This window comes from Coturnix japonica, chromosome 1 (genome assembly GCF_001577835.2).
Source record: "Coturnix japonica isolate 7356 chromosome 1, Coturnix japonica 2.1, whole genome shotgun sequence".
Classification (NCBI taxonomy): domain Eukaryota; kingdom Metazoa; phylum Chordata; class Aves; order Galliformes; family Phasianidae; genus Coturnix; species Coturnix japonica.
The window spans coordinates 117,609,993-117,624,772 of NC_029516.1; the positions used below are offsets into that span (position 1 = coordinate 117,609,993).

At 36.2% G+C, this 14,780-nt stretch overlaps 1 protein-coding gene across 5 annotated transcripts in view; it reads left to right on the top strand.

Moving 5' to 3' along the window:
- The window catches only part of HERC2 (HECT and RLD domain containing E3 ubiquitin protein ligase 2), a 95,716-nt gene that overhangs the window by 32,000 nt on the left and 48,936 nt on the right, over positions 1-14,780 (top strand). For all 5 annotated transcript variants that reach the window (XM_015851096.1, XM_015851125.1, XM_015851117.1 and 2 more), the window contains exons 15-38: positions 197-448; positions 1,242-1,435; positions 1,964-2,164; positions 2,866-3,094; positions 3,167-3,291; positions 4,615-4,793; positions 5,672-5,856; positions 5,967-6,122; positions 6,420-6,605; positions 7,491-7,661; positions 7,768-7,871; positions 7,976-8,126; positions 8,740-8,954; positions 9,423-9,555; positions 9,676-9,803; positions 9,930-10,125; positions 10,659-10,795; positions 11,451-11,624; positions 11,702-11,838; positions 11,937-12,088; positions 12,490-12,681; positions 13,237-13,424; positions 13,897-14,089; positions 14,411-14,593. In XM_015851096.1, the coding sequence (XP_015706582.1) occupies positions 197-448; positions 1,242-1,435; positions 1,964-2,164; positions 2,866-3,094; positions 3,167-3,291; positions 4,615-4,793; positions 5,672-5,856; positions 5,967-6,122; positions 6,420-6,605; positions 7,491-7,661; positions 7,768-7,871; positions 7,976-8,126; positions 8,740-8,954; positions 9,423-9,555; positions 9,676-9,803; positions 9,930-10,125; positions 10,659-10,795; positions 11,451-11,624; positions 11,702-11,838; positions 11,937-12,088; positions 12,490-12,681; positions 13,237-13,424; positions 13,897-14,089; positions 14,411-14,593 (4,161 nt within the window). The remainder of the gene's footprint in view (positions 1-196; positions 449-1,241; positions 1,436-1,963; positions 2,165-2,865; positions 3,095-3,166; positions 3,292-4,614; positions 4,794-5,671; positions 5,857-5,966; positions 6,123-6,419; positions 6,606-7,490; positions 7,662-7,767; positions 7,872-7,975; positions 8,127-8,739; positions 8,955-9,422; positions 9,556-9,675; positions 9,804-9,929; positions 10,126-10,658; positions 10,796-11,450; positions 11,625-11,701; positions 11,839-11,936; positions 12,089-12,489; positions 12,682-13,236; positions 13,425-13,896; positions 14,090-14,410; positions 14,594-14,780) is intronic.

Below are 14,780 nucleotides of genomic sequence, written 5' to 3' on the forward strand. Positions count from 1 at the left end.
AGATCTGTTCAGATCTTTCTCATCCTTCTTATTTTCATGAGCTGTTGAATTCGTAACTGATACTCCTAAAGTATAATTTGAAAACTGTGCTAATTATAGAATCTCAGGTTTTTAAGAACTTGTTTATCAGGGCAGATAATTCTTTAAGAGGAAAAAGCTATGCCATATTTCTAATTTTCTTTCTCTTGTTTTAAAGGCCAGGTGTGGTCTTGGGGTGATGGCGATTATGGAAAACTAGGAAGAGGAGGCAGTGATGGCTGTAAGACTCCCAAGTTGATAGAAAAGCTCCAAGACCTGGACATTGTGAAAGTACGCTGTGGAAGTCAGTTTTCTATTGCTTTAACCAAAGATGGCCAGGTTTACACCTGGGGTAAAGGTGACAATCAGAGGCTTGGGCATGGAACAGAAGAACATGTTCGATATCCCAAACTACTGGAAAGCTTAAAAGGTAATTATCAGAGGTGGAACGTGTTCTGTTGTTGATGCAAACTTTAACCGGAGACTAATGACCTAAACTATAAGAGTGAAAGTACCATGTACTCTGCTGTCATACTTTATGCTGGGCTAGTGGCTCTGAAAAAGGTAATAATGCCTATTTCCCATCTTTTCTGCCTTTTATGCCTTTAATTTCAACAGGCTCAGTGCCACTATGTTACTTTAAATGCTGTTTGTCTTTATGTTGTACTTGTCTTGCTGTTTTTCTTCAGTTAGATTCACAGAAGAATTCCTGTATAAGATGTGTATTTTTTGTATTGTTACACAAGTATTTTTCTCTGGTTTGTAACAGGGAGAGTTATTTTTTGAATTTGATAGAAACCTCTAGTTCTGTAGGAGAGGATGTGAAAGAAACCTCTTTAGTTTCACTGACTTTCCTAAAACTGTTGTTCATATGCAGCGTGTGGTCTAATTGAAACTAATGAGTATGATAAAACTTTGCAGTCTTGGTGTATAGATGGGGAGATCTTCTAATAAACATTTCCTGAAAAACTATCCTAGTAGAAGGGGTACAACATAGAAGGAGTTTGTTTTGAACTCGTGGACTTCCAAATTTCAGTTGTTTCTTAAGAAATTTGAAGTATCTCCTTGCTTTTGCTGTACTTTTCCAATACACTACTACTGGCATCCATAACATGCTGACACTGAAGTATAGCTGTAATTAGCACAATTCTCCTTACTTCCAATATTTTTCTGTTAATGATTGTAATCTAAGTTATGTTTTCAATACTTGGCTGACTTTTCAGGAAAAAAAGTGATAGATGTGGCAGCTGGATCTACGCATTGTTTAGCACTGACTGAAGATAGTGAAGTGCATAGCTGGGGGAGCAATGATCAGTGTCAACACTTTGACACTTTACGGATCACTAAACCAGAGCCTGCAGCTCTCCCAGGTTTAGACACAAAGCATATTGTTGGAATCGCTTGTGGGCCTGCTCAGGTAAGTTTTATTTTTGAATTGCTAATAGTGATTTATCTTTGTCTCTCTCTGGGACTAGTTTTGTATGCTAATCACAGTTTCTCTTTCAGTGCTTGCATGACTTTTCTTATTTTTTATTTTGAATAGATGAAAGCTTGGTAAAAAACACATCACGTGCAATTGCTTCACCAAAAAGAGATGACTAGTTTTCCCTGTGGATATTTTGAGAAATAGTGGTATTCTTCAATTCCATCCCAATACAGCAGTTGAAAACCTATGTAGCTGAACATTTACTTGAGCAAAGATAGTGAGATATTTGGATTGTCATAACAGCACTTTGGAAAATGTGATAATAATGGGATTAGTAAGGTTTTGTGTGTATATATAGAAATGCAGGCAGGGGATTCTCTTTATCAGACATGCTAATGTAATTTCATCATCTTCTATTACCATCCAAAAGCAGTAGTATGAAACTATTATCTATCTTTAATCAATGTTCTTATTTTTGAGGAAATAGCAGTTGAATTTTGCATTTTTTTCAATTTGTAGAGTTTTGCTTGGTCATCGTGTTCAGAATGGTCAATAGGCTTGCGGGTTCCTTTTGTGGTGGATGTTTGCCCCATGACATTTGAGCAGCTAGATCTTTTACTGAGGCAAGTGACAGAGGGAATGGATGGTTCTTCTGACTGGCCTCCGCCTCAGGAAAAGGAGTGTATGGCTGTGGCGACATTAAACCTTCTAAGGCTTCAGGTACCTTCAGCTTCTTACACACTGAGCAGTCAGTGAAATAAATATTACAGTAAATTTAATGGAGATAGCAGATTTAATGTGCTTTAAAATGTTTTTATTGATTAGAAAATGAAATAAATACAATATCACTTTCTTCTCCCTGATTTTTTGCAGCTAATGGTTCTTTTAACGGTGACTTTCCTTACTTTACAGATCAGAAATATCTCTGTCACCTCCTTTTCCCCAGAAAGCATTTCTTCACTTCACAGTGTTTTGATCTTACTAAATATGAACTATAAAAAATAAAATGTAAAAGGCTTAGCTTTTATATGCTCTTTGGGACTTTGAGCGTTTCTAATAGTTTTAAATAGCATTTCCAAAAGCGTGCGTCCTCTTTAGAAGACACCTACACTTGCTGAAGATGAGCTACATTTTCTGGTGTAATTTAGCAATGGAGAAAATACTTACATTACTCTATAGGTTATTAAGGTTTGGAATTTTAGGGGTATAATTCATAGTCTCTGGGTATTCATTCAAATTTAGTACAAGTTTATGCAAGCCAGCATTTCCCCATGAAATTTTACAGAATTGCAAATGAAATGTATTATATCTAGGTCAGTGAGCTTACTCACTGGCTCTAGGATTGACTTGTTTTTTCAATTCCGTGTCTCTTCCTTGTTAAAATTTGCCCTTATTTTTCTTCCTTTTTTCTCTTTTTTCAGCTTCATGCTGCCATTAGTCACCAGGTGGATCCAGAATGTCTTGGCTTAGGTTTGGGCGGTATATTGCTCAATAGCCTTAAACAGACAGTGGTAACACTAGCAAGCAATGCTGGTGTTCTTAACACTGTGCAATCCGCCGCTCAAGCAGTGCTGCAGAGTGGATGGTCCGTGTTACTGCCAACAGCAGAAGAGCGAGCTCGGGCTCTCTCGGCACTACTACCCAGTGCAGGTTGGTCTTAAGATGAAAGCCTCTTTGGTGCTTACCTTTCTAGGTCATTAATAGTTTTTTTTCCGTTCTTAGTTTCAGGGAATGAAATGAATGTAAGTCCAGGCCGTAGATTTATGATCGACCTCTTGGTGGGCAGCTTGATGGCTGATGGAGGCTTAGAGTCTGCACTAAATGCTGCCATTACTGCAGAAATACAGGTATGCTTCAGCAGCTTGACAGTTATGTATAAATAGAGTAAGAAGATATATTGAGTGGAATTATCCTCTCTTGACCTGAGACTTGAAATGTGAGCCAGTGTTTGTTTGAAGATATGAATCATGTTCTCCTTTTTAGAAGGGTGTTTCTTATTGTTGCCTGGAGTGATGAGTTTAGCAACTGTAAGAAATATTTTCATAAAGCTTTGTGAGAGAGGCATAATTTCACTAGGTGCTTTAGAACTTCCTGTGGATTTCTTGAGTTCTTTGCTTTCTTGATTCCAACCATACTTTTCCAGCAGAAACATCATCAGTATTACCTAAGAATTCAAGATGAATTATTTGCAACATTGCAAATTTCTGCAGGCTCAGTTAACTGGTTCAAGCGTTCAACACACTGTGACTAGTAGTTATACAGTAGATGAAAGAAATATTTTGCATATATTGCCTTCTCCAGTATGCTGTTAGAGGTGGGACATCCTATTTACAGACTGCTTTAGTTTGCTGTATTTATGTGTACCTGTGAAAGCGTGCTAATATATCCTAATGTATTCCCTTTTTTGTTTCCTCTCCACTGTTGGTAAATGAGGAGGGTTTTAACGCACATATTTCTTCTGTATTAAGATTTGCTTTATGCATTAGTATTAGCAATTAGTACTAGCATTAGGATTTTTTTTTTAATTTTTTTTTTTAACATTTAAAGACATGCAAAACTTTTTAATTCTTAGCCATGTCTACTAGGACATGTGTACATGATGGTCAGAGAGGCCTGAGCTATCTTTAAATTTAAGCTGAAAGTGATCTAAGGTGGTAGCATACAGCACTGCATGGGCTGATTTTGATTCATAGAAACTTGGGTAAATTAGTCTCCACAGAATTCTGTATGTCTATATTTCAGTAACAGATCTAATCCAGGTTCTGCAGTGGAATGGATTTGTTATGTTTATAAATAGAGAGTGAACACGCTTTCATTTTTAAACTGCACAACAGGTGCTGTCACATCAAAACATTCACAGAACAGAAATAAATTGTTAACTTGGTTTGGTGTAAGCAGAATTCTGACTTTGCCTAGCCTTGTTTCCCCTTCTGCTTTTTCTTTTTATGTTATGATCATTTAACAAAAACAAACCAAAAATCCTATCCTGCATAATCTGTATGGAAAAAACGTATACGTTCGTCTGGTAAGAACTGTTTCATTTCTGGCATAGGTAGAAGCAATATTATCTTATTTTCGTGAATACTTATGAAGAGACTTTACTTTAGTAAAATGTTTCATAATCATAATTGCATTTTTTGCATTTTCTTCAACTTGTTTTACATTTTTAGGATATAGAAGCTAAAAAAGAGGCACAAAAGGAAAAAGAAATTGATGAACAAGAAGCAAATGCATCTACGCTTCATAGGAGTAGAACTCCATTGGACAAAGACCTTATTAATACTGGAATCTATGAATCTGCAGGAAAGCAAAGTTTACCATTAGTTCAGTTAATTCAGCAGTTACTTAGGTAATTTCTTCGAATTTATTTTATTTTTGTATAGAAGATCTGTTTAGAGAGACATTTTATAAGCTAGTCAACTTAAGGACAACTAGTGAGCAGTCTTCTGCTAGAATTTTAGTGCCATAGAATTCAAGGTATTGAACATCCTCCTAGCTTGCATGTACCTGTGCCATTCTATTTAGGAAAGAAGTACAGAGGTGTTCAAGGCCAGGTTGGATGGGGCCCTTGGCAACCTGATCTAGTAAACATGGAAGTTTGGTGGCCCTGCCAGGCAGGGGGGTTGGAGCTTCATGATCCTTGAGGTCTGTTCAAACCGGGTCATTCTGTGATTCTGTGATACAGTACTACAATTAATTACCTGATTTTTAGAAAGACAGACTACTGTCCCTCTTAAGAATAGAAAGATCTGCATGGATGTATTCAGAACTGAATGTTTTGCATCAAGGAATCCAGCTGGGGCTTTAGATGAGGAAGAAATCAGAGTTCTAAGTTCTTGACAGTGAGAAAGTATTATTGAATTTGTGACCTTTAGGATGCTGAGAATTTAACGTATAGTAGAGTACTTATTAATTTAAGTGTGATGGTAGCCATGTAATTAGTCAGTACTGAGACTCTTCTGAACTCAATTGTGTCAGTGCAGACATGTTTTTGTAGTGCCTAATGACAAAGATTGATGTATTTTAAATACATTCACAAAAAAACCCCTAAGTTTTTGGGTACTGTAATGCAAACAAAGAGACACCATTCTACAAAAAGAAAAACAAAAAAAAAATTATGTTTCTTGTATGTTCGTGAGAAATTCCAGCAAAAGTTTAACCTAGATTTCTATAGCCTGTCATTCCTGTCAACTCTTAAGTACTTTAAAACACTTGTGTACCAATCAGGAACATCGCATCACAGACGATAGCCAAACTGAAAGATGTTGCTCGTCGCATTTCTTCCTGCATGGACCACGAACATTTTAGCAAAGAGAGATCTGCTTCTCTGGACCTGCTGCTCCGTTTTCAGCGTCTACTTGTTAGTAAACTTTATCCAGGAGATTGTGTTGGGCAGGTCCCTAATACATACAGTAAGTTACCTTCAAAGAGGGATTGCGTTTCAGAAGAGCGTGACAGTATTTGAAGTCTTTCTTAAACATGACTCTGGTGGTTTTCTGTTATTTTCCTACTCTTTATACAGGTCCTGACCAATTAGGCGTTGGCTCTTTACTGAAGAAATACACTGCTCTTTTGTGCACACACATCAGTGATATTCTTCCTGTGGCAACCAGCATTGCTTCTACTAGTCATAGGCATTTTGCAGAAGTATCTTATGTTGTAGATGGCGATTTAACAGGTGAGTTGTTATTAGCTGTTCCCCCTTCCCTCTGATAAGACAATAACATGATGTTGTAAATGTTCTTGAAAGTGTTAAAAATGTTAAAAATAAATAAAAAATTTAGAAAAAGGAGTCTAATTAATATTTAAATTGGTAAGAGAGAAGGAGAGCAAATTTAATGGGGGGGGAAAAAAGACCATTGTACTAAAGCAGTAATGGAAAGTAGAATGTGTTGCCTGGTGATTTACTTGCATGATGCTACAAATCCAAGTCTTTAAATAAATCTGAATACTGGCTGTGTTTTCCATGCTTTAGGCATCCTTCTTCCTGAATTGGTAGTATCTATAGTGCTACTCCTCAGTAAAAATGCTGGATTAATGCAGGAAGCTGGTGCTATCCCTCTGTTGGCTGGTTTGCTAGAACATCTAGACAGATTTAACCATTTAGCCCCTGGGAAGGAAAGAGATGACAATGAGGATTTAGCATGGCCAGGAATAATGGGTATGTACAAATACTATCTGGACTATTTATTTCTGTTTTCTTTAAGTAGCTATGTGAACTGGTGACTGTTCACAAACAACTCTTGGGAGGGCAATTCTGCTTACAGTATTAGGTTTTATTAACCAATTCATTTGGCAATCTTTCTGCTACTAAACTATTAAAATATATTCAAGGCAGGTTAAATGCAGCTTATCAGAAAAGTATATCACAGCATTTAGCATTTTGTGTAATTTATGACATCCCATTTCATTTTAGTATTTTGAGCATTAAAATTTGAACACAAGTAGTACTTCTGTGCTTTTTGTTACTAATCCTATCACTGTTTTGTGATGTAGACTGTGTGAAAATGTGCATCTCTCACTGAGCTCTTCACTTGTGACATTTCTTGTCTGGTTGAAATAACCTGTAGCTTGAAATAGAGTTTGCTGATAAATAGATTTAAAGACTTCTAACATGTGTATGTAACTTTGCCTTTTTATTTTAAAAATGTGGATTTAAACTGAAACTAAATGTGCATACAACATCTTACAGGAAAGCATGTACTAAACTGAAGTAATTCTCAGAAAAATTAAATAGAGCACTGGTTTTCCAGAACAGTGGTTTTACTGTTCTGCCTCCAAACAAAAACAGCTGTGTAGCTGTGCAATGCCTGATCTATCTCAGTATGACATTGATCATTGCTGCATAAAACAGAGCATAGACACAGTTTAATCACAAACTATGCATACAGGAATATGTTAATAGTTATTTTGACTTTAGGGCATGTCAGAAGACAGGCAACCTTTGAGTAGAAGAGTTTGGGATTAAATGACTATTAAAAAGATGCCCAGAAAAGCTTTTCTGTGTTTCTGTTGATAAATTCTCTGTTCTGTTTTGTACCCATAGGTTCATTTTTTACTGGCCAGAGTTGCAGAAATAATGAGGAGGTAACACTTATACGTAAAGCTGATCTAGAGAACCACAACAAAGATGGAGGATTTTGGACAGTGATTGATGGGAAAGTATATGATATAAAGGACTTTCAAACCCAGTCTTTAACTGGCAATAGTATACTTGGTGAGAATCAGCATCTGAATTCAAGGCACAAGTAACTTCTGCTTCAAAACTAGATGGCATAAGCAGACTTTTAGATACTGTACTCACTGCTTCGTTCTCTCATTAGCTCAGTTTGCAGGTGAGGACCCGGTTGTCGCTTTGGAAGCTGCTTTGCAGTTTGAAGACACACGAGAATCAATGCATGCCTTCTGTGTTGGCCAGTATATGGAGGTAAAAATGTTATAATAGATGTACAGTTCCCGAAGTATTACTTTGCTTTCAGTATTCTTGTTGGAACTGTTTACTAGCTTTCATCTCATCTTTGTTTTGACCAGCCTGACCAGGAAGTGATTTCAACACCAGATCTCAGTACTTTATCATCACCTTTAATAGACACAGAAAGAAATTTGGGTCTTCTCCTTGGACTGCATGCATCTTACCTAGCAATGAGTACACCACTTTCTCCTCTGGAAGTTGAATGCGCAAGTAAGCAAAACATTATTTTGATTGTCAAAGCATGCAAAAAAGTAAAGCCAAATTAACAGATTGTATTGAGTTCTTCAGAGAATAGCAAAATTAAAGCTCTTTATTCTTAGCATTAATTACCGCTGCACTCATCACGGTCCAAGCATTTAGCAAGATATAAATAAGAATTACATGATGATTTTGAAAAATTAAGCATCAAGCATTTAGTAATATGCAAAAGACAGAGAATGTTAAAAGGGAAAGCTGCATAACTGCTATCTGTGTAGTCAAGCTCACTCACTATAGAGTGCCTGAAGCATCTGGCGTTGGATTATATTATGTTGAATACCTTAATTTTAGTGACTAGAACGTATACTTCTATATTAACCACAGAAAAATAGTTAAGGCCATACATATTATCTCTAAACATGTGATGTGATGGCAGCTTTGCTACTTGATTGTTTCTTAGTTATAGAATCCTATTTTAGTCTGAAAAAGGTTCAGCGAATAGGAGTGGTGTTAAACCTTTTGTACTGAGCTGTGTGTGCTTTCATTTCCAAGATTTGCTCAGTCTTGATAGTTAAGCTTTCATCAGAATTTACATTTGCATTTTTTTTTTTTTTTTAAATTTTAGAATGGTTGAAGTCATCTATATTTTCTGGAGGCTTGCAAACTAGTCAGATTCATTATAGTTACAATGAGGAAAAGGACGAAGACCACTGCAGTTCACCTGGGAACACAACCCCAAACAAAGCAAAACTATATTCGCATCGATTAACTCTGAGTGACCATTCGCAACCCTTTCTCCAAGCTATTGCAGATAATAATATTCAGGATCACACGGTGAAGGTAAGTCCTTGATAGTAAAGTGGTGGTGAAGGCTGACAGCAGTGTCATGAAGTATTCTAGCTGATGAAAATTCTCTGAAAGTTATAGCAGATGATAGAAGTTTTTACTTCAGAATTACTCTTCTGTGTAAGGAATGATTGAGTACAAGCAGTGGGTAAAATTTGCTTTAGTCCACTTAATATTCTAACAGTACCATTTTTTTCTTCTGATTTTTTGAGTAGAAGGACTAAAAATCATAAACGTATTCTTATGCTGTGGTATTCAAAAGAAAAAAGAAAGATACTGGGTGTTCTTTGCAGTGTTGGGTTGTAATTGCTGTTTATTAAATAGTGCAAATTGTGTGATATCTCTGACTTTCACAAGTTAGTTCAGGCTGTGAAAATTATTTTAATGCTGGATGGTATATTTTGGATCCTTTCATTATGCTTAAAACCATAGTTAAAAAGTGGCTTTTCTTTGTTTTTGTAGGATTTCTTGTGTCAAATAGAGAGATACTGTAAACAGTGTCACTTAACGACACCAATCATTTTCCCTCCTGAGCATCCTGTGGAAGAAGTAGGACGTTTGTTACTATGTTGTCTTTTGAAACATGAAGATTTGGGTAGGTAGACTTGTGTCAAAGCTGTCAAAACAGACTACTGTTTGGAGCAGTTTGAATTCTATCATAAATACTATTATAAATTTGGAAATGTACATTCAGAAATTGTCTTTTCCCATTAAGGTCATGTGGCATTGTCTCTTGTTCATCCTGGTACCCTTGGAGTTGACCAGGTGAAACACAAAACCTTACCAAAATCTGTAGTGGATGTGTGTCGTGTTGTCTACCAAGCAAAATGCTCACTGATTAAGGTAAGCCATTCATCTATTGAATTTTAGGTTATTTTTCATTAAGTGGTTTTATTTAAGCAGTTACTTACTCTATTTTAAAATTTTATATTAAAAGGTAATTGAATCTTTCAATGATTTTTTTTACAGACCCATCAAGAACAAGGACGTTCCTACAAAGAAGTTTGTGCTCCTGTCATTGAACGTTTAAGATTCTTATTCAATGAGCTACGTCCTGCAGTGTGCAATGATCTCTCCATAATGTCTAAGTTTAAACTTCTGAGTTCTTTGCCCAGATGGCGGAGAGTAGTTCAAAAAATAATTAGAGAAAAGAGAAAAAAAAGAGGTGATGCAATGTTAATACTGTATTTTCTTTGAAATAGTAAAAATTAAGGTCATTTCAAATTTGCCTGTACTTTTTGAGACTTGCTTTCTGCTGCATTTTCATGTTGTCAAAATCAATGGTTACATGTCAGTTTTTAGAGGAAAATCAGGTAGGGGAGAGAAAGTTTAAGTGTTAAAAGTGATCCATCACTATCAGTTCTTCTGAATTGGTTTAAGTACAGTTCAACTAGAAACTTATTTAAAAATCATGCTGTATTAAAGCAACGTAGTCAGAGAACTGTCCAGCTGGAAGTCAATTAATGTGAAGAAAAAACACACGTGCTTTCAAATTGGTCTTTCTAGATATAAGCTTACTGCAGTTATTTCCAGATCTAATTTTACAATAGTTAGAACGAGGATTCACCTAGAGTACCCTTTTAGTTTATCACAGGAAGATCTTACACATTGTGTATTGTTAGTTGATCATGTAAACTTGAAAATGTGATACTGCAAATACTGTCAGATTGTAAAAAGGGGTAATTTTTTTATTGTTAGTGCCAAAAAAATCTGAATCTGCTGATGTGGAAGAATCCAAAATTGGAAATGAAGAGAGTGACTTAGAAGAATCCTGTGTTGTTCCTCACAGTCCTGTACCTATAGATAAAAGGCCCTTGCCAATCAAATCACCCAAGGTAGGATGTCAGATTTTTGATCAATGCTATAAATGAGAATAACAAGATGGAAAAAATTTAGCTGAAGTTGTGTCTGCCATAAATTGACATTTAATGTTTTGATAATGATGTTTGGGATATATAACTAAATATGGTGCATTGTTTCAGGGAAACTTGGAATAATTCTTAACAATAAGCTTGGGTACTGAACAGATATTTTGAACATGTAAATTGAATATGTTCAAAAGTGTTCAGATAAAGCTTCGTGTCATTGTTGCCCAGGGACCTGGTGGAGTCACTGTCCCTGGAGGTGTTTGAGAACAGGGTAGAGGTACTAGTTAGGGACATGGCTTAGTGGGTGATATTGGTGGTAGGTGAGTGGTTGGACTAGATGATCTTAGAGGTTTTTTGCCAACCTTGGTCATACTGTGGTAAAAGCCGTGATGAGTTGCTTTCTCTTTTCTGAAAAGTAATGAATTTGAAATTTTATGTAGCATTTTTAAAAAGGTAGATAATGATTTAGAAACATTTTCGTGTTTTTTTTTTTGTTTTGTTTTTTTTTTACTGGCCTTGAAGAATTTCTTTTTCTTCTCCTAGTATTTTAAGTTTGGACATGATTTTATGTGAAATAACTTGTGTTCAGTAATTTAAAAATTGTTACCTTTGTATTTTACAGGATAAGTGGCAGCCGCTTTTGAGTACAGTTACAGGTGTCCACAAGTACAAGTGGCTGAAACAAAGTGTCCAAGGCTTGTATCCACAGTCTGCACTCCTTAACACAATTGTTGAGTTTGCACTTAAAGAAGAGCCAGTAGATGTAGAAAAAATGAGAAAATGTTTATTAAAACAGGTAAAGTGGATGAAAATGGGCGTTACTGTATCAGCAATCTACAGAAGTACAGTATTTTTTCTTTTTCCCTTTTGCAGCTGGAAAGGGCAGAAGTTCGTCTGGAGGGAATAGACACTATTCTCAAATTGGCAGCAAAAAATTTTTTGCTTCCATCTGTACAATATGCTATGTTCTGTGGATGGCAGAGGCTTATTCCAGAAGGAGCCAATATAGGGTAAAACTTTTTATTTTGTTTTGCTTAATTTTGCTTTCACAATTCAGTGAGGAGAAAGAATAGTTAACTTCCTTTGTTGTTGTTTTTCTTACGTGAAGGGAACCTCTTACGGACTGCTTGAAGGATGTTGATCTGATACCACCTTTTAACAGAATGCTCCTAGAAGTAACTTTTGGAAAACTGTATGCATGGGCTGTTCAGAACGTCCGGAACATCCTGCTGGATGCCACTGCAAAATTTAAAGAGCTAGGTGAATCTCTTGTTGTTATTGTTGGCTGGGGATAAAACTGTTTGAAGCTAACATAATTGCATTTTTTGAAGTTCTCAGTAATTAGAACTCTAAAATTAACTCCCTTGCTTTCTGCTGAGAAATACTATGACTTCCTGTCTATGTATGGTCTGCCCTCCACCGAACCCCAACTTGCTTTTCTAAATTTATGAGAATGTTGCTTGTTTTCTGTCAACAGGCAGTTGATTACTCATTAGTGATATTTTACCATTGAAATCTAAATTGTTGCAAAAAGTTCCATGGAAGTTCAGCTTGTAAGTTCTTAAAGCCAAGCATGGAATCAAGACATACCTTAAGCCACCAATCCAGTGAATTTATCTGTATCTTCCAAATGTCAACTGGCTTTCTTATTTGTGTATTAGGGGTGCAACCTGTTCCTCTGCAAACAATTACCAATGAGAATCCAGCAGGACCAAGTCTGGGAACTATTCCACAAGCACGTTTCTTGCTGGTCATGCTCAACATGTTGACACTGCAGCATGGTGCTAATACCTTGAGTCTTCTTCTTAACTCTGGTATGCTAGCGCTGACGCAAACAACTCTGCGGCTGATAGGTATGAGAAATTCTGGTTTCTTGGTGTTTGGAAGTAACCATATTTACGTGTCTGTCTACCCAAACTACTTAAGGATAGTACTTGAAGCTATTCACTTTTATCCCTGCTGCAAAAAAGCAGATATATAAGTGTGAATTAACTAGAATTTTGGAGCGATAGTGTAGATTTTATAGAAATATTAAAAACTGCAAACACTCAGTTTCATCTCTTCTACCTATTCTCAGTCTGTGTATTCAAGCAGGAAGCTTCCTTCATTAGATCTGCTGGCTTGTGGTGTTTTTGGATGTGATTGAGGAGCTTCTTTAGCTGTTTTTCTTGGACAGTAGGAAATAGTTGTTTCTGTACTTAACTGGATTTTTCATATGAAGTTCTTTCCAAAAAGTTTCTGTTACACAAACTACTTACCTACTGACTAATAATATTACCTGTTCATCAGAATTATGTATTTAGAGCCCCTTGCATTCAAAATCATTATATCCCTTTATTTGTAAATGACAAGGGTCAATGTAAAAAATTGAATTATTTTTTCTTCTTCTTTTTTGTTTTTTTTTTAAGGACCGAGTTCTGACAATATTGAAGAAGATATGATTGCATCTTCTCATGGAGCTTCTGCCACAGTCCTAGAAGAATCAAGAAAGGAAACTACACCAGTTCAGCTCCCTGTTTCTGGACCAGAGCTGGCAGCCATGATGAAAATTGGTACCAGAGTGGTGAGAGGGGTTGACTGGAAATGGGGTGATCAGGTACAACCTCTTTCATACAGATTTGGGTGTGTTAAAATGTAAAGTCCATATATTTTAAAATTTTGTGTCCAAATGTTTTTACATTTCAAAGTTTTGGAGGCTTAACACGAAATAGATGATTTGTTTAATTTCATTTGAGGAGATGAATTTTTTTGTTGTTGTTGTGAGGAAGTTCTGAGTCATGGTTTGAAATGAAATAGGACCACATGCTTACTACGTAATATCCAGTTTGAACTAAGTGTGTGGAACTTACGTTGTACATTGTAAAGCAGATTAAATCATGAATATTGCTGCAGTTCACTGGATAATTTCCGTAAAGGCCTCTGAAATGTTTTCCTGTTGTACACCAAATTTTGAAATTTTACTTAACCTTTACTACCTAATCTTTAGGTTAGCAGCAAAAAAGTGCAATAGAACTTTGACTATGAAATAATATTGTTAATTTATAACCTGAAGTGTTCTTTTCTGTCAGGATGGGCCCCCTCCAGGTTTGGGTCGTGTAATTGGAGAATTGGGTGAAGATGGCTGGATTAGAGTGCAGTGGGACACTGGAAGTACAAATTCCTACAGAATGGGGAAGGAGGGAAAATATGATCTCAAACTAGCAGAGCCACCACCAGCAGCTCAGCCCACAACAGAGGATTCAGACACCGAGGATGATTCTGGTAGGAAAAACAGTCTGTTCAGAGGTCTTGTCTGTTCTTCCCATCACAGTCTGAATTTCTTCAAAGCAGTTTACTGCTGGAGCAAATATTCGAATTATTTGCACAAGTTATCTGGTTTATAATTTGCCCTTGTAATTGGAAATAAGGGCTCTTCAGGTTAAGAAAAGAATGTTCTGCCTGAGTTTCTCATATCTTATTTATTTATACACACATTATTTATATTTATTTGTATTTATATGCACATTTGAAAATGTGTCTATATTTGGGAAATACAGTAACTTGATACTACTGTATTTTTTTGCCTTTTCTGTCTTCCTTCAGAAGGAGAACAAGTTGAAAGGAATCTTCACCCTACATCCATGATGTTGACAAGTACTGTGAACCTCTTGCAGACATTGTGTCTCTCTGCTGGTGTCCATGCTGAAGTCATGCAAAGTGATGCTACAAGGACTTTGTGTGGTCTACTCCGTATGCTTGTGGAAAGTGGTACAATAGATAAATCAGGTATATTATATAGACAGAGTCTGATTCAGCATATCTCTGTTTCATTTTATCGCCTAATGAACTACTTCTTGTGCTTGTTTCTAATTTTTTAAGGCTAAAAAATGTGGTTTTGGACATTCAGTTGTTAGCAGACATGACAAATAAGTTTTCTTAGGGCATAAGCAGGAGTAGCAGGAGAAATGTATGA